Below are 24328 nucleotides of genomic sequence, written 5' to 3' on the forward strand. Positions count from 1 at the left end.
AACTACTGAGTTCAGCTCGTCAGTCACACTGCTTATAAACACAGTGAATGTTTCGCTTTCTTCACTGTCGTATGTTTGAGTATCAGTGTATAAACTAGGATGCATCAATGAAACGCTCTAATGGGACGGTGTTGTGTGGCTCATCATCATCACCATCATCATCATCATAGATGTACATACATTACATCATCACTCACTCAACGAGCAAACCATTATACCTGTGTTACAAAAGAGTTTCTTCAATTTAGAGTAAATGTTTATCCTGACGAGACTCGAAGGACGTTTAGTTGAAATGTGCTGGTCATGGATAAGAAGTGACTGGATTCCTGCTGAGATCTCAAGCAGTGACCCTTTCTCTCTCTATTTTTCCATCTGTCCGTTAAAGAAACGTGATTTGCTCATTTCAGTCATTTCTAGTCCATAAAATCTGATCTGATCTTCTCTACACGATAATCTCTCTCACACGTCATTAATTGCCTGTGAAATCTTATTTACATGAGGACGAAAAATTAATCTGACTGGTAGGTAAATAAATTACTTGACTTTCTATAATTCATATGAAATCTACACATTTTTCCAAACTAAACTCAATGAATCAAATTAAAATCATGTTCATTTAGTCCATATTATTGCATTATCTCTTTAATCGAGCAGGAGCAGTACTGCGAAACTAGACTTAGCACTTTAACAGGTGCTGCACTGCTGCTAATACGCTGCTCGTTTCTGTGTGTGTTATTAGATGCTTCTGCAGCTCCTGTCTGGTGAATGAGGTTGTGAAGGCATGACAGCTTCGCTCGGGTTCGACTCGATCGTGCTCAACAGCGCCTCCATCTGCTTCTCCAGCAGCGCTGCCAGCTGGCTGTTCTTGTCTGCTTCGTACTCCGCTCCCTCATTGAGCGGCAGGTAGGGCACCAGATGTAGTGTGCCAGCGAGCGTCACGCCATCCACACACATGTAGAAGTCTTGAGTGGGCGGCGCTGCGGGGGCGGGGCTTAGAATCATGCTGTAGTCCATGCCTCGGACAGATGTGAGCTCTGGTTGGGCGGAGCCAGGGTCTGCAAGGGGCGTGTCTTCCACACAGTAGGGGGCGGGGCTTAGAATCATGCTGTAGTCCATGCCTCGGACAGATGTGAGCTCTGGTTGGGCGGAGCCAGGGTCAGCAGGGGGCGTGTCTTCCTGACAGTAGGGGGTGGGGCTGCGGCAGTAAGGTGCAGGAGTGCAGTTGGTCTGAACAGACTGTTGTCCGTCAGGGCAGGTGACGTACTGCTTGATTGGCCCAATCAACACACACGGTGTGATTGTCCTGATCAGCACATCCTCCTGTATACCGTCAGACTGGATGCTGCTGGGTGTCACAGCCGGACTCGTGTCCTCGCTCACCTGGTACCACGTTTCCGTGCAGTACTGTGGCGACTTGTAGCAGTGAAAACTGGAGAAATGCTGATTGATCTCATCAATATTCCCCTTCTGTTGGGACAATAAAGAGCAGGAACTTCAAATTAAGTTCTGAATAAATCGTTCAACATTGTTGTCATAATGTTGCTATGCAGTCGCTAAGCTATGTTCTGATCTGAACACTATTAACAACTCAAACAGTGTAACTCTGAGCTGGTGTGTGTGATGTGTGAAGGGACTCTCTGACCTTCAGCAGAGCGGGTTCAAGTCCTGGGATGCGCGGTTTGGGAATCGCTGGCAGGAAGAATGATTTAATCCTGCTGGAAGAACACAAGCAGTAAAAAAAATCCATGAGACAGTGATACAAAACACACAGAACTTAGCTAAATGAGGACCTTCCATAGACTTCACTGACCTCTTGCTTCGTGGGATGTTCCCCAAAGTGAAGATGATGAAGATCATGATGGCGATGCTGGTCACAAGGATCAAGGCCAACATTTGATCTGAGAGACAGACAGAGACACACTTAGAGCAGCAGCTATCAGTCATGACAGATGGGTTGATATATGTGTAAGTGTTTGTGAGTACCGGACAGAGCTCTGCCGTTGATGGTGACGATGATGGACTCACTCCATACACTCCAGTGTTTGTTGCTGGTGGTGCGGCAGCGCACACTGAACTCATACCTTCCCACCGGCAGATCCAAAAACTCCACATGTGGCTCGCGCAAACGCTCCATTCCCTACAGACCAATAGAAGACAAGTTGTTTGTCTCCATTCCTGTTTCTTCTACAGTTATCATGAAAATAGAGACATGATAAGCAGACTCTGTGTGTATGTACCCTCCAGTTGTCTGGCTGAGCGAGATTTCTGTAGCGCAGCTCGTAGACCAGCATCATCAGTTGCTCATGCACCAGAGACTCAGTCGGATGCAGCCAGGACACTAAAACACTGCGGCCGACTTCACCGATGCTCTCGTTCAGCATGATGTATGTCAAGTTAAAGGGTGGGTCGGTCTCCACTGGGGACAAAGAACACGAGACTCATTAACAAACATGATGATGAGCAAACCTCAGGAGAAACCTAGAACAGAAGAGTTCACAAAGACACACTAAGCTGTGAAAGCCTGAACGTTTACAACCATGTAGAGGCCTAATGTAGGGTCAGTATTTGGACAGTATGAACAGAGAGCAGTAGTTTGATGAAAACTCTCATAGTGCTTGTTATATGCTATGAAGTATCCTTCACATCAATGCCAATAAAAAAAAAAACTTTATTTTACAGAATAATCAATGTATATAACCGTATATTAAACTGTATGTGTGAATGGTTGAATAAGAAAAATCGAGCTGAGTGCGAACAGTCTGCAGGTCTGAGCTGAGCTCAGTGGATGAAGCTAGAGAAGCTTTTTCAAGAGCTGATGCCAGCTTCATCATATCCTGATGTTTTAGAGCATGTGTAATATTTAGTGTAAAGCATCACCTATCTCGACCACGTCCAGGCAGTGTTTCTTAGAGGTGATGGGCCCCGTGTGCGTGTGTGCCGTCACGTTCATGCAGTACATCTCCCAGACCTGAGTGTGTTTGGCATCGAAGAAGCAGCTGTTGATGCCGCCGCTCACGTAATCAGGACACTCCTGAGGAGCACGCTCACTGCGAGGAGACATGACGTCTGTTCACTATTCACAGCTACATGCTACATAACAAACACTAATCTGGTGAAAGTGATGATAAATCAGAGCGAATGAATGTTACACAGATGTATTAAAGGCACAGTGTGAAATCTCACCCCATGGTGTACAGGAGCGTGTAGGTGACGTTGTCCTGATTAGCGATCGGATGCCACCAGCAGGTGAAGATCTCCATGTTGGGCGAGCGGCAGCGGTAAATATACGGCCTTTTGCCATCTGCGATGGAACAAACAAAGACTGAAGATCTCAGAGAAGACATCTATTGCAGCATAGCAGAGACAAATTACATGAAGCAACTACGGTGGAGTCAGAATTAACACAGAATGTATAGGTTGTACTGTATGTTAGCTTGCTTATTGTGCCCAAGAGCATAATTTATTTAAGCACATATGCCCTTATTAATAAGAAACTGTGCTTCTAACCTCAGGTCCAGAGCTGTAGTAGCTATGTAAGGTTGTGACACTGTTTGCTAATGTTCATTTAAGCAATATTTTTGGGAAACACAGAATCGTTGAACCATGATGGTAACAACGGTACTTGTGACCATAGTTGGCTAACGATGCTTTTGGGAATCGCTCCCCAGAATTAGGGCTGTCACTTTTAGTTTCGAAAATCGATTGCACTATTAATTTTAAAAGAACTAACCAATTAAAAAATATAGATGATACCAGCAATTTTACGCGCCTGTAAGACCCAGTGATGTTGAAAGCGACCTCTTATGCTGTGTTCACACCAAACGCGAATAGAGCGTCTGGCGCAAATGATTTCAATGTTAAGTCAATGTAAAGACGCGTTTACACTCGTCTGGAGGTCTCGCGGCGCGGTAGACACGAATTCACCTCATTCGCACCTCTAGAGAGAGATTCTGAGTTATGAAAAGGACCATTGCAAGCTGACAGCGGCCGGCTTTTGTGGTGGAAAATTGGCAGTAATACCCCCACCTTGAGCAGCTGTACCTGAGTGTCCCTGGGACGTCAGTGCGATCGGAGCACGTCTTCTTTTTGAACAGTTGTTTGAAATGGATTGAATCATTATTTAAAATAATCTTGGAGATTTATGAATTGCCTAACTCATAAATGCAGCCGGGTTGAAGCCTGCAGTGATGTTTTTCTTTTGTTATGGCAGCCGTCCCCTCTGCAGATATATTTTTCGAGCATGTTGCACTCCTGTTGCTGTTTGTTATTCTGCATGAAACTTCATGCCAATAAATAAGAAATATGGCTGACTTGTGTGTTTCCAGCGCTCTCTTTACGTTCGTCCGTTATTTGATGTTAAAAAAGGAAACGTCTTTTTTTTAGACATTGAAAATCGATTTTACAATCGATTCAATGAACTCTTATGTCTTAAAAATCGAAAATGATTTTTTTCACAAAAGTGACAGCCCTACCCAGAATGGTGCCGAAACATCTCAAGTGTTGATGTAGATGTTGTCAATGATATTTCCAGCTCTTTGAGTTGATGTGGCAATTTCTTACCGCAATATCAAGCGTGAAGATAATAAAACGTTATGAAGAAGAACATCTTATTGTGCTCAATTACAGTTTTTTACAACAGCTTGGACGCATTAATACTTAAGTCACTTATTTACAACAGCAGTCTATGTGAGCTAAGCTGTGAATCATTGCTTTTGGCACAAAATACATCCCTTGAATGACTACAGCTTTGAAAGGACATCAATTAATTTGTCACACAAACAATGCCAAAATGATATGTACCTACAGCCAGTTAACATGTTTACATACTCTTTAAACAACAGTTAAACCTAAAGGGATAGTTCACCCAAAAATGAAGAATAGCCCATGATTTACTCACCCTTTAGCCATCCTAGATGTATATGACTTTCTTCTTTCAGACAAATACAATCAGAGTTAAAATAAAGTCCTGGCTCTTCCAAGCTTTATAATGGCAGTGTATGGTGGTTGAAAGTTTGAATCCCATAAAGTGCAGAAGTCCATCATAAAAAGTGTAATGGATGCCTTGTGAAGAGAAGCGATGCACTTGTGTAAGAAATGGGTCGAGCGGATGACATATTCTGGCACATCACTTTTTATAATGGATGGATACACTTTATTAGATTTCTACTGGACTACTGAATATCAACAGCCATCGTTTCAGATCACTAAGGCTTTCCAGTCTGTGTTGGCATGGACCTCACTGCTGAGAGACACTCACCTTCATAACCAGTCTACAGGATAGACGTCCCACTGCCACATCTACACCATTACCACTGTTTGCTTTAAAAACATTAGTAAGTGTCTTAATTATCATGTATTTCCAAGCTAATGGTTACTGGGGATTAATGTTTAAGCTCTTGTATGTTCAATTAATTTGGGAGCAGGAACCCCAATATGGAACCATACCGCCAAAGATAAATTGATTAATAAACTCAAGTAACTTGCCAAAGTGGTCCTGTCTGAACTCTGACTGGATTCATCTGAAAGAAGTCAGCTTGAGGGTGAGTAAATCATGGGCTAATTTTCATGTTTGGGTGAACTATCCCTTTAAGTTCGAAACCTAGCAAAACTGAATATGACAGCAATTTTGCTACATTTCTACATTAATACCACAATGACATACTGTAAATTGTAAATCATATATTGAAATACCATCAGAATAGTTAGCTTAGTCACATTCAAGAATCCTGATAGATTTACACTACTATTTTCATTTGATTCACAGTTATACTGTTCTGACCTGCTGAATTAAATGTGCTAATCAGATCATACTGACTTATTTAGCTACAAGTTTAGTTGCTGACAGCAAAACATTAAACACAAAACGCTCCATTAGTGTCTTCAGTGTGAGATTATGACATGTGCGCTCATGCTAGCAGCTACACACTCCTACAAACACAGACACAGAGAGAGCGCTGTGACAGAGGAATCAACACAGCAATGAGCAGCTAAAAATCATCTGAGAAGCTCAAACCGGCGATTTGAGATCTCAGATATACTCACGGTCCGTTTTCACATTAAAAAGTCAATATAAAAACATTTAATACATGATGCAAAGACAGGCTGCATACTAAGAGTTAGTAAGATAGTAGTTATGTTTAGATATGGGGTAGGTTTAAGGGATGTAGAATATGGACATGCAGAATGAGGCATTAATATGAGCTTTACAAGAACTAATAAACAGAAAATATGCTAGTAATAGTTAATAGTGAGAGTATGCCTAATACATTTACATTTACAGACATTTTATCTTGTAGTATATTCAATTTATTCCTCAAACGCCCATTACTTGGTCTTCAAAAAGTCTTCAAATTAAAATGTCTTAACTTTTCCTTCATAAAATCTGCACAAACCCTGTATTTACTTATTTACATCTCTACACACACACACACACACACACACACACACACACACACTCTCTCAATGTGCTATAGACATGCTTTAGCGGGTGAGTTAAGGACTCTGATCTGATGGTTTAGTGTTTACTAAGTGCTTTATTTACTTACATCAGTCTGTCATCATATGTTGACGTCACTCATGAAAGATAAACCTGAGGAAAGCTGAAAACCAGAGCGGATCAGGCCTGATGAAATATGATCAGAACTACTAGCCCTTTCTTTCACACAAAGGCACAAACAGATCGTTTTGAACAGTGTGGGGAAGGTTACTTTGGAAATTTAACAGATATACAATATAGTCAATAGTGTATTTATGTAAATAATTTAATTTGATTGCTTTTGATTTACTTTTCTAATTTAAAATTTCTAACTAATTGTGAATAAAAAAAATAACTGTGAATTACCCTGAAACATTTAAAGCAGGCAGGGTTAACTTTACACTAGTACTCAACACTGATTACGGTCAAAATACTTCATCTCTTGAATTAAGATTAAATTAATTCATTTAAAGCACAGCCGCCACAAAATCAGACTTTAGCGACACTTTAATTTGAGATCGTTCTGAGGTTAAATACAGATTTAAAATAAAAAGATAAGGTTTAATAGCTATGATACTGTTTTAGAAATCAATTCTTTAGATAGCTATGACGGGAAAAATAAAGCATATACATAAACCCAAATATGGAATAAAAGTGTGCTACTCTGTGTCCTAAACTCCTGAAAAATTTTAGAGCAATCAATCTGATTTATGAAAGGAATCAATCATATCTGTATGTGTGTGTGAAAATATTCAGATGTAATCCTGTAACCATTAACATTTCACAAGTCACTTTAATTACACATTTTTTCTCAGTGCCTGTAGCAGATTACAGTTACATTTATATTATAATTAAATTACATAATTCAGTTACATTTAACTAGGTACTCTATATTTTTTGAAAGTTTTATATTTGAAATTAGGAGTTTATTGAAGAAAAGCTCGTAGTTCATGGTTTGTTAATAGCGTGAATTAGACCTTAAAAGAAAGAGTGACCAGATTTTTCCCTTGTGTCCCCACATAAGATGCACTTTTCTAACTCGTCTGTTTTTATATTAAACGTGATTAATAATAAAAGAGATTCGGACATAAAGCAGGTCTTGATGTTTCTCTCACTCTTAGGATGTGTTGTCCATGGATGGCAGAAGCCTCATATAAGCTCATATGTATTCATGATTCAGAGTCAAAAGATCATGATCTCGATTCAAACACACGCAATCTTTTTCCTAAATGATGATAATTCTGATATATAAACATTTGAAATCACAATCCCATCTGAATATTTAACAGCTTCACAAACAGTAGGCTACATTTCTGTGTTGCAAACATTAAATAATAATGAAAGTACTGGAATAAAAGTCCGGATATAGACTCTGATGTTGTGATAAAGAGTAGCAGACCTTTAGAACAAATGTTACGTTTCAAATAAAGAGATGTGTATGGTACATTATGCCAGTGATGTCTTCGTTTAAAAAACACTGGACGAAACAATCTTCATTCTCTTATTTCAAGTGACTCTTTTCCATAATTAATTCTTTTAAAATAATAAATATTTTCAAATAGACTCATTTGTTAAAATGTAGACATCAAGTAAATTAGACAAGATTATTTTGTTTGGTTGTCTGATGTTTTGTTTTCACAATCGTCAGATCTCTATTGTAAAAATCAATTATTCAAAGCCATCTAATCAATGCTATCAGTTCTGTTTCTAATATTCAGATGTAGACTAGTGTGTAAAATGTACAATCTATCAGACGTTTTGTAGTGCATCAATAAGGATTTGGTCCAATTATTCTGTGTTATAATGCTTCTCATCCAGTGTGAAGAGTTCTGCAAACCACAGCCCAATCACCAATGACTCCTCCTCCTCCTCCTCCAGCACACACCTCCCTTTCGTTTGGTTTGTTCTGTGATCCGTGACGAGGTCTTCACTCACCTTCCTTGGACGACTGCAGCGCTTCAGTGACGCTCATCCAGTGAAGCGTCAGGAGCAGAAAGCACAGCATCACGCGTCTGCAACACAAAACAGCACTGCTACACTTCACTGCATGAGCTGACAGTACACACACACACACACACACACACACACAGGTGTAACAATAAATCCCACATCATGCAGAACTTCAGAGCTACACATCTTTAAAAACACTGAGATCTGTTGACAAAGGCTGATAGGAACTGGAAATACTTGAACCCTCATTATGTCACACGGACTCGAATGCACAGCTTTCAGTCACGTGACCGTCTCCAAGACCTGGAGGGTAAAACATCCACAGAAATGCAGGACAAGCCTGGCAACACCCCAGCTGCATCACCACCTTCATTTTTCTAATAACTCAGAGTCTGTTATTCCTTACTTCAACGACTGGTTTGATCTCAGAAAACCTACAACAGCCTAGAATCACTGAACCGATATATGACTATTAGTTAACTCTAAACACAAATAACACACAGTTGACATTAGAAGTGAAGCGAGTTATTACATAATGATGATGAAAGACAAACATGATGAACATTAAAGCCTCTCTCCATCACATCAGATCATGTCGACTGGAGAAACCCAGGAAATGATTCACAGTGACTGTAGCTTCCACATCGTTTCCTCGAAGCACCAATCTTTGATCTAACTGTGTTACACAAAAGCAGAGTGATGACATGCATGAGTTACAAAAGCATCTTTAATGCTGTTGTGACTGCGGCTCTGGCGTGATATGTGTTGTTGTGAGGTATGATGGGATTGCTAATGCTAGTCAGGATCTGTTTCCTCTAAGAACGCTGTTCATTGAACTCAGCCCAACACTGCGCTCGCAGTGACATTCATAACAGAACGAAAATGATTATAGTTATTATAATTATTATAGTTAATTATTAGCCGTTCATTACAAACAACATTTATTTTAAAGGGGTGCAGTCTAACATCTGTTAATGCTTTGTTTTCTGGTAGTTAAGTGACCTGAGGTTGACTTTTGACATGTGAGAACACTTCCAGTGAAAAAAACAGTGATAAAACACTGATGGTACGAAGCTTAAGAGTCTCAACAGCGGGAATCTCACAAACACACACACACACACACACACACACAATGAATTCATTTACAAAATATATGTAGTATAATTACAATGAAGCCTGATAGTTATGATAGTTACACACTTTTTACATCACATTCTCATTGCTGTAATCTGTCTGAATAACTTCCTAAATACATAATGAATACCTTTAACACAAACACAAGAATCAATTCTAAAACACACATCAGTTAATAAAACTGTGCAGTCCAGTAAAATGTGTTCAATAGCAATATAAAAAAGCTTTGTAGAATATTCCAATAATTACTGTTTTACTTAAAGAGCAGTCTTAGTCAATATCTGTTGTCTCTCTATGATTCAGGTCTTATTGAAACAGTCTTATCTTATTCTCTTATATGTGTTATATATGTCACAAAAAACCTCCAACTGGATGACATCCTTCAGCCATATTAACACATGATATGAAAGATCTGTCATCTCAAAGATAGATGAGGTGTTTTATGTCCAAACGGGATCCATGACAGTGACGGACATGTTAATTTTAACATACTTCAGCACATTTACAATGAAAGAGCACAAGCTATCTGTCACAGAGCCAGCTATATTTGCCAGGTTTATTAAAACACTAGATTAGAAAGCAAGCCAGAGCAGGAGAAATGCAGAAAAGAAGCTGAACGGACCTGTTAGATCAGCAGGATTGAGTCCGATAGAAAGCGCTTCAGACAGAGTCCATGTTCAGTTCTCATACCTCTCGCCACTTTAACAGCTGAACGCCTCTACCTTGATGAACCCAACACTTCTCTCTCCACACTCACAAAGGTACACACCTGCTCTTGTGTTCATGAAGATGAGCTTACAGAGGAGATAATGGAGTAATCCTGATACAGCAGATCATATGACAACAACTTACAAACACACAGCGGAGAGATCTAGAAACTCAGCAGGTCCCTGGGAACGAGACTAAAACCTGTCAGACCAGATTCACTCCCACACGACACAGTGCAGGAAGCTCAAATCAATTACTGCATACTACACAAACTCACTGCACATCTGTATGTATTGGGTTTGTTTTAGTCGCATGATGATGTTCATACAATTAAAGTTTATTTATGCTGGAATGTTTGTCCTGACAGAAGCTGAATAGAGAGAAAAACAGCAACCATCACTGCAAACGCAGCAGGATTTATCTGAAAAATCTCACAGAACAGAGCCATTTTTATGTGAAATCAGCCCAGTGTTCACTTGTGTGTTTATTATTAATCAACATGAATGATTAAATACACAGGAGTGCAATGTTTACACCAATGACTACAATAGGGGCATATGTACCTTAGGAGCTTGGCCACTAATAATAGCATTAATACATTTTATAGAGTGTCTATTTAAACTAAGCTCAAAAAACACACCTTGATGGCAAAGGCTATTAACACTAACTCAGCCCACCTGTGTGTGATCGGACCAGCTAAAGACCAGCGTAAACCAGCTAAAGACCAGCTTAAACCAGCTAAAGACCAGCTAAAGACCAACTTAAACCAGCTAAAGACCAGCTAAAGACCAGCTTAAACCAGCTAAAGACCAGCTAAAGACCAGCGTAAACCAGCTAAAGACCAGCTAAAGACCAACTTAAACCAGCTAAAGACCAGCTAAAGACCAACTTAAACCAGCTAAAGACCAGCTAATGATCAGCTTAAACCAGCTAAAGACCAGCTAAAGATCAGCTTAAACCAGTTAAAGACCAGTTTAAACCGGCTAAAGACCAACTTAAACCAGCTAAAGACCAGTTTAAACCAGCTAAAGACCAGCTAAAGATCAGCTTAAACCAGCTAAAGACCAGCTCATGACCAGATAAAGACCATCTTAAACAAGCTAAAGTCCAGCTCATGACCAGATAAAGACCATCTAAAACTAGCTAAAGACCATCTTAAATCAGCTAAAGACCAGCTTAAACCAGCTTAAACCAGCTAAAGACCAGCTCATGACCAGCTTAAACCAGCTAAACACCATCTTAAACCAGCTAAAGACCAGCTAATGACCAGCTTATGACCAGCTAAAGACCACCTGAAACCAGCTCAAATCAGCTATAGACCAGTTCAAACCAGCATACTAGCTTCAAGTCCTGCTTAACCAGCATCTGCTGTTTTGTTCAACAGGGAATTGATGGGAGGTAGAGTGATTTTCCAGCTCTGCACAGAAGAAAACTAACTGACCTTTACTGTCCCAGTGGACACATGAACAACACAGATGGTGCTGTAACTGGACACACATTAATGAAGACATCAGATACACTGAGATGATGAAAAGTTCAGCGGCTCCAATGGGACAAACAAGCCTTTTCATCTCAACACCAATCAGCAGGCTGTGTCTCATTAATTTGCTCAACTGACCTCGTCACCCGCTTAACTTTGAGCAGTAAATATCTCACTCATGTTCTCCAGTGAACCCCTGATTTCGGTCAGTTGATGGAAGGTGTCATGTGTAAAGCTCTCTACAAGCTCTGACGATGTTCAGAGATCATGTCACCTTTGGTTCTGTAGTAGAGTCAATCAATCAACAGGATCGGTTCTGGAAACAGAAGTCTCTTTATTCAGCTCGTGTCAGCTTAGTTTAGGGGTGTGTGATCTTGACAAAGAAAGATTATTATAAAAAAACAAATTCTCGATAACGCTAATTAAATAAAAAGGTGTTTTGTGCTGGCCTGACATGGATAAATACAATACACTACAATATAGCCTATTTCAGTGCTGTATGACAAATTAATAAAGAGGAGTTTCACAAAATGGATGTTTTTCAGCCAAGAAGAGAACAATGTTTGTACAAGCAAACAAAATGCTGTAGGCATCATTTACTCCAGCAGATCTCTAGTGCTCTGTGTCTGACAGAAGCTTCTGTTTGTGCTTGCTGCTGTGTCCATCTCTCTTAATTCATCATCTGTATATTCTGGTTCCAATAAGGAAGGCTGGGCAAAAAAAATTAAACTCATTATTTTCGGTTTCTTTGTGCAAAAAAAAAGAGGTATTTAGCACAGTTCAGTTCACTGTGTTTGTATAAATGCAACAACTACAAACAAACCAAAACTAAGAAGAGTGCCCTCTGGTGGCTATACGTGGGCACACCAACTATACACATGACAATGTCAAGTTTTGTGTGTGTGTGTGTGTGTGTGTGTGTCTTTTATCAGATTTACCAACTGTTATATCTTTAGTACTTTCCTTATTTTAAGTAGCCAAATCTTCTGCTAGCAATACAGTTGGAGAGTTTTTGACTGCATCAATAATTTGGCTATATTCCACAACATCACTTGCCTGTGATCAAAGATAGTGAGAGCTGATTTCGTACAGGAATTGTAAAATCAAGAGGGGTTACCCACATTCATATTGCTCCATGTGTGTGTCCACCTATGTTGCTTAGTAAGGAATGTGCTTGTAGAGGGATCACGTAAATCACATGGAAACAACATTATAATATCTGATTGGCTGGTAGGTGGCAATGTTCTGCAAATCTGTTCTTCCGAGTCCAAATACATATCCATTGTCATGATTTAAATACAGTATATATATCACTTATCTGGTGGGCATTACAGCCCTTACGAAAATTAACCATGGTTTTACTACAAATAAAACCAAAAAAACATGGTTACTATAGTTAATCTATGGTAACCACAAATTAACCATGGTTTTGCTAAATTAACCATAGTTTAACCATGGTATTTGAAGTAAATCTGTGGTTATACAAATGGTAGTCAATACGCCAAAAAACCATGGGTTACTACAGTTTTACTATAATAAAACCATGGTTATTGCTACTTTTAAAAGGGTCTTACTTTTAAATGCATCCAATTCTAAACCCCCCTGGAGTCAAGCCTGCTCTTCTGGTCTGGCCAGTTTAAAATGCTAACAAATGACCCCCTCTCATTAACAACTATGAGGTTAGTTCTTGTGATTTCAAGGGTTGTAAAACCTGAGTCGTAGGGGGTTGGGGCCCAAAGTAGGCAAGGCAAGGCAAGTTTATTTATATAGCACATTTCATACACAATGGTAATTCAAAGTGCTTTACATAAAAGAAAGTAAAATAATAATGAAGAAAAATAATAAAACAAGCCATTTTAAAACTTTTAAAATGATTAAAAAAATTGACTTAATTAAAATGAATTTAAAAACAGTTAGAAAATGGTTTTACATAAAAAAAACTGTGAAAATATAGTGCAATCAGTTTGGACATCGCACAGTGCTCATTCAATAAATGCACAGCTAAACAGATGAGTTATAAGTCAAGATTTAAATGTGACCAGTGTTTTAGCACATCTGATCTCTTCTGGAAGCTGATTCCAGCTGCGGGCGGCATAGTAACTAAAGGAGGACTCCCCTTGTTTTGTGTGAACCCTTGGTATTTCTAACTGACTCGATCCTAATGATCTGAGTGCTCTGTTAGGTTTATATTCAGTGAACATATCTGCTATATATTTCAGTCCTAGGTCATTTAGTGACTTATATATGAGTAAAAGTAATTTAAAATCAATCCTAAATGTAACTGGAAGCCAGTGTAAGGACCTGAGGACTGGTGTGATATGCTCAGATTTTCTGGTTCTAGTCAGAATCCTGGCAGCAGTGTTCTGGATGAGCTGCAGCTGTCTAATGGTCTTTTTGGGAAGGCCGGTGAGGAGCCCATTACAATAGTCCACCCTGCTGTTGATGAAGGCATGAACAAGTTTCTCCAAGTCTTGAATGGAAACAAAACATCTAATTCTTGCAATGTTTTTTAAATGATAGTATGCTAATTTAGTTACTGCTTTGACATGACTACTGAAACTAAGGTCTGTCTCCAGAATCACACCAAGATTCCTGACTTGATTTTTAGTTGTTTGACCCCTAGTGTCAAGGTATGCATTCACCTTGAACACTTCATCTTTGTAGGGATGCACTGAAACAGTGTGTGACACCACAACAACACAATATTTAACTTGTTGTGATTAAATAATTTAGGTGATATTACATTATTTATTCAGGTAGATTCCATTAAAAAAGCAAGCCTCCTTTTTTTATAATGTAAAAGGAGCTCATTCAAATACTGAGGTGCTAAACCATTCAGGGCTTTATAAGTAATAAGCAATATTTTAAAATCTATGCGATGCTTGATGGGGAGCCAGTGCAGTGTTGACAGGACCGGGCTAATATGGTCATACTTCCTGGTTCTAGTAAGAACTCTTGCTGCTGCATTTTGGACTAGCTGTAGTTTGTTTACTAAGCGTGCAGAACAACCACCCAATAAAGCATTACAATAATCTAACCTTGAGGTCATAAATGCATGTATTAACATTTCTGCATTTGACATTGAGAGCATAGGCCGTAATTAGTTAGTTTTATTAGTTTTGTTATTTAGTTTCATTAGTTTTTCAAATTGGTGTATTTCACCGGGCCGCGAAGAAATATAGAGCTGAGTATCATCAGCATAACAGTGAAAGCTAACACCATGTTTCCTGATGATATCTCCCAAGGGTAACATATAAAGCGTGAAGAGTAGTGGCCCTAGTACTGAGCCTTGAGGTACTCCATACTGCACTTGTGATCGATAGGATACATCTTCATTCACTGCTACGAACTGATGGCGGTCATATAAGTACGATTTAAACCATGCTAATGCACTTCCACTGATGCCAACAAAGTGTTCAAGTCCATGCAAAAGAATGTTGTGGTCAATTGTGTCAAACGCAGCACTAAGATCCAATAAAACTAATAGAGAGATACACCCACGATCAGATGATAAGAGCAGATCATTTGTAACTCTAAGAAGAGCAGTCTCAGTACTATGATACGGTCTAAATCCTGACTGGAAATCCTCACATATACCATTTTTCTCTAAGAAGCAGTGTTAATTTCGTTGACTAAATATTTTCGTCATTATTTTCGTCACAAATATATTTTTGCGGAGAAAAATGAAATGAAAACTAAAAAAGAAGTCACTGATGGAGGCTAAAACTATGACTTAATTGATTGACATTATCGTCAACGAATAAAGGAAGAGACGAAAATAGACTGTGACGAAAATCCAATCAGCAGACGGGAGAAATGCGAGGAATGAACAAAAGAACCAATCTGCAAAACAGAACAGTCGAGACTGCATGAGAAGAGAACCAATCAGAGCCTGACTTATTGAGACATGAAGCGAAGGTATTCAGTCTTTGACAAAGCTCCTGGGAAGACGGCATTCGAAGAGATGATGTCTAAAAGAGCGACAAAATGTCCACAGCCGGGAGAAAAAGACTTGTGGGCTCACTTCACGTTTGACGACGAACAAAAAACAAAACAAAGTGTAAAGCATGCGGAGCGATCATTCGTGGCAAGAACACAACCAATTTGAAAAGACAGATGAGGCACCCGGACATACATTTGATTAATACTAATGTTTAGTATATTTCATAATGTTTTACTTGTTGACAATATCACAAATATTTCTAGATTAGTCATGTGAAATGTGACTGTTCACATCCTATCATTATACATACTCATCTAGCAATATTGTGGTATTTAAAACATACAATATTGCTAGACAAATGAATACCTTATAAAATCTTGTTACTTTTTTTATGCACCTAGCTGCCAACTTATTAAATATTTACTTTTTTCACTCTTTTATTTGCGTTTAGTGCTTTAATATTTACTGCTTGCGCAAATAAAGTGATTGCAATGAATAAATAATATAAACATAATTTATAATTTAAACTATTTTCTTTTTTTATGTCACAGCTGCAGAAGTCTCCTGATGAACGCGGAACCATGCGCAAAGAAGGCAAAAATGTCCAATCAAAACCTTGCAGAAGCACTGTTAGGTACTACAAAGTACAAAAGCAATGCCAGAGAACAGCAAGTAAAAGAGGAGGCTATAGCAAAATGGATTGGACGTTCAGGGTTACCACTGACTACAGCAGAAGATGAGGACTTTATTCTCATGATAGAAACATTTGATAAGAAGTTATTGTTTACATTACCATGACAATGTTTGTTGCTGCATAAAAGCTTTTGAATTGAAATAAAGACACAGTTGTGTTGAAATAAAGTTGAATTTGTGTTTTACATATTTTGGTTAAGTTTGTTTCCTATACCAGCGGGAAAAAATTGTCTAGTAAATCTGTTATTGATTTTAGTATTATTTTAGTCGACTAAAATACCAAGCAATTTTAGTTGACTAAAATAAGAGTAAAATAAAAAAAATCAGATATCTAAAACTTGACTAAAACTAAAAAGAATTATAGTCAAAAGACTAAGACAAAAACTAAATTAAAATTTCTTGTCAAAATTAACACTGCTAAGAAGGAATATAATTGTGTGGATACCACCTTTTCTAGTATCTTGGACAGAAAAGGGAGATTCGAGATTGGTCTATAATTAACTAGTTCTTTGGGGTCAAGCTGTGGTTTTTTGATGAGAGGCTTAATAACAGCCAGTTTGAAGGTTTTGGGGACATATCCTAATGACAATGAGGAATTAATAATAGTCAGAAGAGGATCTATGACTTCTGGAAGCACCTCTTTTAGGAGCTTAGATGGTATAGGGTCTAACATACATGTTGTTGGTTTAGATGATTTAACAAGTTTATACAATTCTTCCTCTCCTATAGTAGAGAATGAGTGGAACTGTTCCTCAGCCACCCCAGGAGGGATGAAGACCATCTCTTTTCACCAGGTCAGGTCTGCCCCAAAAGCTCGTCCAATTGTTTATGAAACCTATCTATGTTATTCTGTGGGCACCACTTAGACATCCAGCCATTGAGTTATGACAGAAGCACAAAGATTGTTGCTATTATTGGGGGGCAGGTGCATTACAAATAGTAAATGCAAACGAAGACGTGAAATTTTCAAGCATACTGAAACGATGGAGTCATCACAGGACATGGAATCCATTTGCAAGCTTTTAATACGAAACATCTTGGTCGTACAGGCAGGGGTCAATGACAGCGAACACAGCAGAGAAGGACAGGCAGATCGTAGTCGGTGCACAGGAGGAATGTCAGGGTATCAAGCAGAGAAACACAGTCCAATAAACAAGCAATAATCCAGGAGGCTGGCAGCAGTAATCATAAACGGGAGACAGAACAAATAAGCAACAGGCAGACATCGGAAATAGTAAACGCTCAGAAATGCAAACTGTAGTAAGACAAGACCTCGCAATGAACACAAGAAAACTGCCAGCTTAAATACTAAAATCCAATGAGCTGCAGCTGGAGAGTAATCAGAGTGCAGGGATGGGGCTTGTGGGAAATGTAGTGCAATAGTCACTGTGTGTGTGTGTGTGTGTGTGTGTATGTGGTTGTAGGAAGAGTGGCAGGTGCAGGGTGAATGGGAAATGGAGTTAAATGTATATGTGAAGTCCAGTTTGCAGTGCCCTCTGCTGGCCATGATGGACACTCTCACTTGGGATCATGACACATGCTATGATTTCTGCTAATAATCCAACATATATTAAAAACAGTCAATTTATTTAAGCCCATGTGTCTTACTAACAAGAAACTATGCTTCTAACCACAGGTCCAGAGCTGTAGTTCTAACTATGTCAATTTGCACTGTCCAATGAACATCTCAGATTTTCTTCATCATATCTGCCCTCTTCTTCAGTCTTACAGTAACTAAAAGCAGTAACTAAATCAGCATACTATCATTTAAAAAACATTGCAAGAATTTGATGTTTTGTTTCCAGCCAAGACTTGGAGAAACTTGTTCATGCCTTCATCACCAGCAGGGTGGACTATTGTAATGGGCTCCTCACCGGCCTTCCCAAAAAGACCATTAGACAGCTGCAGCTCATCCAGAACACTGCTGCCAGGATTCTGACTAGAACCAGAACATCTGAGCATATCACACCAGTCCTCAGGTCCTTACACTGGCTTCCAGTTACATTTAGGATTGATTTTAAAGTACTTTTACTCATATATAAGTCACTCAATGACCTAGGACCGAAATATATTTCAGATATGCTCACTGAATATAAACCTAACAGAGCACTCAGATCATTAGGATCGAGTCAGTTAGAAATACCAAGGGTTCACACAAAACAAGGGGAGTCCTCCTTTAGTTACTATGCCGCCCGCAGCTGGAATCAGCTTCCAGAAGAGATCAGATGTGCTAAAACACTAGTCACATTTAAATCTAGACTTAAAACCCATCTGTTTGGCTGTGCATTTATTGAATGAGCACTGTGCGATGTCCAAACTGATTGCACTATATTTTCACTGTTTTTTTATTTGACCATAGACAGTAACAGAAATGGACACAGCGACCCCATTGGATTCAACGGAGACAAGTGAAGTCTATCAGAAGCACTTACTTCCTGGAGGTGGAGCGTACTGCGCAGACTCAAACTGAGCTTGATGACGTAGATGTCACGTGAGCAACCTGTAAGTCTTCTAATCGCTGTGCCAAGAGAAATCTGAATCACCCCCCGAATCTTGCAGAGGTTGTTGAACAATTTTGTTCCGTTGCTTTTATGGACTCTCTAAGGGCTTCTCCCTAGACTTCATGCCTCCACGTCCCCCCGATTGCCTCATAGACAGTAAAAGATTGCCTGCGAGCTTCTCCTCCTGTCCATACGGTAATTTCTCTACTGTGTGACAGAGAGTCGCAGGTTATGACGCAATCATTAGCCTGTTTTTTACAAAAACTGCTCCTACGGGAACATAACGTAAGATACAAGGTAATGGAGCCTTTTATACATTGTCGTGTATCTTTAGAAATAATGAATGGACAAATTAAGTCTTTAAACACCTCAGATGTAAAGTTATTCACTGTCAAAGTGACGGCAAAATGAATGGGAGTCAATGGAATGCTAACAGCAGGTGGGGGTCCGCTAGCCAATGGTGGCGCACAGGAGTGCTTCAATAAAATATGAAACCCTGCCCCCTGGTTTTTAGGGAGTGCCAGTGTGTTTGCAGGGGTGTAACATACTCAAGTCATTTTACTTGATTACATTTCTGAAGACAAAACAGTACTTCTTAATCCTTACTCTTTTATTTCATCTTGAAAAGTACATTGTAGTTTTATTTTGTCTTCTGCACCAGTGATCAATGTTTTCACACATCAAGCACACACACGTTTATACTTCAGTTATATCTTTCATCTGGTACTTGTCTGGCTTCAAAAGAGATTTATCAGTCTTTCTGCTGATAGAGCCATTCTTTCTGTTTTGATAATTGAGTGCAAACAAAATCAGAGATGAGAATTGAAGTACTAGAAATATTTTTTTGTGGGCATTTTTGTTTTTTATCTCAAATTAAATATTACAAATTAAATTAACATTGTATGTTAAAGGGGTCATTGGATGCAAAATTAACGTTTACCTGTTGTTTGAACATGAATGTGTGTTGGTAGCGTATGTCCACAACCACCCTAAAATGATAAAGATCCACCCAGTGGTTTCTATAATCTACTAAAACCATTACGCCTTTCTCAAATCAAGTCTTTCTCAGATTGTTGATTGACAGTGGTGTCTTACTTTAGCTCCGCCCCCTGAGTGACTGTCATTGTTGTAAACCAGAGTGATTGAGGTGTTTTGTTGTTGGATGTAATGAACATAGCAGTAGTCATTTACTCCTGACATCTGAACACGCAGTGGACTAGCTCTGTTTCTGAAGGGAATGTGCCCTGATCTACATAAATGTGTTTGTGTTCGCACAAATCATTCATGATCCAGCTTCACCTCCAGAGGAACTGAGTGTAAAATTCATAGAAAAAAAGAAAACTACAAATCGCCTTTCCTAACAACACACTACTTAACAAGTTTCTTAATGAATGCACCTAAAGTTTACACCAAAACGGCTCGCTGTGACGCTGTTTGTGACAAGGTTAAAGGGTGTTAATTTACACTATCATTGAGAAATTATAATAAAGTGTGTTACAGATTTTCATTAAGACCCTGAAGAATCAAATTAACTTTTGGAAAATGGGCATCCGACTGTCAATTCATATTGTTTTAAATATTAATAATTACATGATTTGCAGATTAAATAATCCAATTAGTCGCAAATAATTATTTATCAATATTTGATGAGAAAAACTGTAAATGCCCCAAATAAACAATGAAAAGATTAATAATCCTTTGAGACAGTGACATTAAATAGACAAAACAAAGAAGTGGCATAATTATTCATTGTCTGTTTGTATTGCATTACATTAAGTGACGGGTCTCTCTACGGCTGGAAGAATCAAGTCACTTAGAGTCAATGGTTGATAAAGATGGTTAATAACAATATTAACCCTAATAACAGGTGGATAAACAATATCAATATATGAAGGGATGTGGCTGAGAGAGACAAAAGCTGAACTGATTGTGCTGTCCCAAATATCTCTGAAAACAGATTGGTAAGATCCACGCAAATGAAGGTAAAAAGATGATCAGTATGTAGATTTGGTCATAAGGCTGTATTAAGTGTTATATCTAATGCACTCTTTCCATGCCTCAACTTTACTCTCTGTCCGAGCTGATCTTTCATTTTCATTTATGATATTATTAAAAATGTTCTCAAACATAGTATGTTTGGGTAAAAAAGATTAACTAAACTAATGACACCTAGTGGCGTGAAGGCATAATGAAAAAGCTGATAAAGACACACAAATGCAGACACATGCTGGAGGACTCTTTCATAATGTTTGGTGGAGATGATGCAGCTCAGTACGGTTCCACCAGCAGCTGTCGGGAACACATTAAATCTCTGATACTCTGGAGGAGAAAGCTCCTGGGGATTTCCATTCAATGTCATCAGAAACCAGGTTTATCAGACAATCTACTGTACTCTTCATATTTCTGGAATATCACTGATCAGCTTTTGTTGTTCACAGCTCAGGGATACAAGATGTCATTCCAATCTGTGTGATACTGTACCACAAACAGGAAAGCATCTGATCTTTTCATGTGTCTGCACATTCTGGAAACAGTCCAAGCTCCTTGTGTCTGCTGTCACGTGTTTTCCAGTCTGCAGTTGCTGGTTGTGAAACTGAAACTAAGAGAGAAAGTGCAGATTGTTGTTTGCTCAGAGCTCAAATCAGAGACCAGGGACCGCCCCTAACTCACTCTCCACCAATCAGCACCCAGAGTCTGGAGCGGAGGGTGTGTCTAAGAGACACTGCTAGAATATCAGGAAGCTAGGACATGAACACAACTCAGACTGAAGTAAGACTGGAGGGAAGTAAATCAGGTAAGAGGCGTTCCTTCATTCAGATCATTCTAGCACTTGTGCTGCAAACAATCAATGTTCAGTGTTTCACAGTCAGCAGCAGCACATTCTTCATGTTTGGGTTTGATCCTGCAGTTGATCATGTGTGACCCTGTGTCTCTGAGATTGTGCTGGTGATTTAATTTAGCACTCAGTGTGTGTGTGAACTCTACAATCTGACTTATCTTGATAGATGATCTGGGGGCTGTTTCAGAGAAGACCCTGAGAAAAGCAGGGATTAAAGTCCAAAACCTGGCTTGAAATAACCGAACAAATCACTCGGGACTAAAGTGGTTCATGAACGAGAGTTTGAGTTCACACAATCTCACTAATTCAATCCAGGCTGAATGAGTCAGGATAATTTGATGTGCATCTTATTCTTAGGCAGTCCTGGATCACATCGATTCACCATCACAAACAGAGAATATAATCTGTGCCGTTTAATGCATTTGAGACCTTGTGTTTTCATCAGTCTATAACTGACACGTCACAGGTGTATTTCTCATCTGACACATGTACAATCTTAATTCTACATATAAGTGTGTTTTTATGATAGCAGGAACTGTGAATCACATGTAAGCTGGTGCAGTACAGCCCTAATGACTAGCTCAAATGAGGTCATGTGTATCATATAATGCTGCGTTCCAGGCAGGTTTTTGAGCCCGTAAGTCACGATTTCAAACCACGACACAACTTTATAGCGTTCCAGGCAAGTCACGCCAAACTTCCTGAGCGCAAGCAACTGTAGCTAGATTATTAATTTTATTGCAATGTTATATTGTCCTAAAATCGTTTTTTTAACGTGTACCACTTGCGTAAACACTGCATCCATAGGCAATATTATCCATAGAGGCTGCCATTGTTGTTTCGCAGGCTATGTGACGTCAGAGTTCGTAACTCGGAGTACATCTATCTAGTACGAGTTCACGGGTGGGAAGTCACGGGTTTGACTGCTGTTCCAGTGCACTTTCACGGGTAGAAGGTTGGAAAAACACGGGTTACGGGTAGCCTGGAATGCAGCATAAGATCTAGTCTGTTTTAATGTTTTTAAAGCTTTAAAGAGCAGTTTTACATCGTAATGTTCTACTAATAACCATAAAGTCTAGCTGACATAAAACCAGAGAGAAAGGCTGCGTAGCACATGTAGCAGCATGATAAAATGGTTTAATATATCTTTAAACAAAGTCATTAAATCTTGGGCACAATACATTAAATACAGTCGGTTGTAGCCTATGTTTTTGTTTGATTATTTAAGGTCTATTTTCTGTATGCTTGTATTTTTGTACTGATAAGGTCCAATAACAGTATGTGAGAGAGTCAGTGGTGATATGGATGTGTTCCTGTTGCTCAGTGTTGGAGGAGCTCATCTGAATCTGATAGTTAGCCTGCTCCTGATTAGGTTAGTTTCCCAGCATAAGATACCACACTCACTGAGCTTGAGCTATAGTCATTTTGATTTATGAAGCCAAATCAAGTCATATTTGGTGAACTTGTTTTATGAAATAGCCCCTGAGCTTCAACAGTCCTTGTTTATGTGACATGATGGACTTGTGTAGTACCTCTCTAGTCAACCAGTATCAGCTGAACCCAGTCTGGTTCTAGTCTGTAGCTGGACACACACAATCTGACAGTGTCTCTTTCTTTTTTTTTTCTTTTTTTTTGTAATTTTTCAAGGAGAAATACAGAAAGCAAGCCTTCAATATATTGCTAAATCAAAGACACTTGAAAGTTTATGCAATTACATGTATATCAAAACAGTATTAATAATAATGAAAAATAAACATATACATATACACATAAAAACAATTATCAATACAGAGTATATTCTCTCAGGCCTGGAAAGAAGTTTTTACAAGTGTCACCAATGCTTTGTTTCCTCCTCTTAACAGTAACTATATACAATAAAACATGGGGAGCTATTACTTACAGAAGATTCCAAAAATTGCCATATTCCAATAGTTAAAAAAAAAAAATTAACCTTTCAAAAGAGGTTTGGGCGTACTGGTTTAATGTAATCAATCCATTTACTCCATATTTGGAGGAAGTCTTCCCTTAATGCTCTTAAGGAGAAAGATAATTTTTCCATCACATGTATATTATGTGTTATATCAATCCACTCCTTCACCGTGGGTGACTCTGGTTTTAACCATTTTCTGGTAATTGCTTTTTTACTAGCTGCTAAGAGAATTAACAATAACTTCTTATCATTTCTGTTCCACCTCTCTGAGGGGATATTACCCAAATATAAAAATTCACAGGTAAAGTCAATCTCTACCCCAAAGACAGCCGTCAGAGCTCCTTTAATCTCATGCCAGTATTGATTCAATTTCTGACACCCCCAAAAAATGTGATAATGGTTCGCTTCCATTTCCCCACATGATCTTCAGCAGCTAGTACCCTTCCCTTGATGTTTTTTCTGTGATGGTGTAGTAAAAAACCTGATAACGTTTTTCCAACAGAATTCTCTACATGTGGCTGAACTTGTGGATTGCCAGTGTGCTCTACAAATTCTGCCCCAGTCTTCATTTGAAATAAAAAAAGTCTCCTTCCCTTATCCACTTGTCCCTTATATACAGAGTATTTTCGGGTAAATTTTGGAAAAAACCCTTATACAACTTTGAAATGATCTTAT

At 38.8% G+C, this 24328-nt stretch overlaps 1 protein-coding gene across 1 annotated transcript; it reads right to left on the reverse strand.

The window, feature by feature from the left end:
* Nucleotides 1-497: 497 nt before the first annotated feature.
* On the reverse strand, nucleotides 498-10506 carry LOC132101247 (growth hormone receptor-like). Its single transcript, XM_059506076.1, has 9 exons — nucleotides 10182-10506; nucleotides 8411-8487; nucleotides 3184-3301; nucleotides 2878-3047; nucleotides 2238-2416; nucleotides 1984-2137; nucleotides 1811-1898; nucleotides 1643-1715; nucleotides 498-1467 (listed from the first exon to the last, which is right to left on the reverse strand). Exons 2-9 carry the CDS (start codon nucleotides 8478-8480, stop codon nucleotides 736-738), a joined length of 1584 nt encoding a protein of 527 aa, XP_059362059.1. The 5' UTR covers nucleotides 8481-8487; nucleotides 10182-10506; the 3' UTR covers nucleotides 498-735.
* Between the last annotated feature and the right edge of the window lie 13822 nt (nucleotides 10507-24328).

This window comes from Carassius carassius, chromosome 1 (genome assembly GCF_963082965.1).
Source record: "Carassius carassius chromosome 1, fCarCar2.1, whole genome shotgun sequence".
NCBI classification, from domain to species: domain Eukaryota; kingdom Metazoa; phylum Chordata; class Actinopteri; order Cypriniformes; family Cyprinidae; genus Carassius; species Carassius carassius.

Excerpts from the sequence above, each read along its gene's own strand:
- LOC132101247 (XM_059506076.1), bottom strand. The coding sequence starts at position 8,480 with ATGCTGTGCTTTCTGCTCCTGACGCTTCACTGGATGAGCGTCACTGAA. Across the intron at positions 2,417-2,877 it reads CCTGGACGTGGTCGAGATAG|TGGAGACCGACCCACCCTTT; the intron begins GTGATGCTTTAC and ends CTTTGTCCCCAG. Across the intron at positions 1,716-1,810 it reads AACATCCCACGAAGCAAGAG|CAGGATTAAATCATTCTTCC; the intron begins GTCAGTGAAGTC and ends GTGTTCTTCCAG.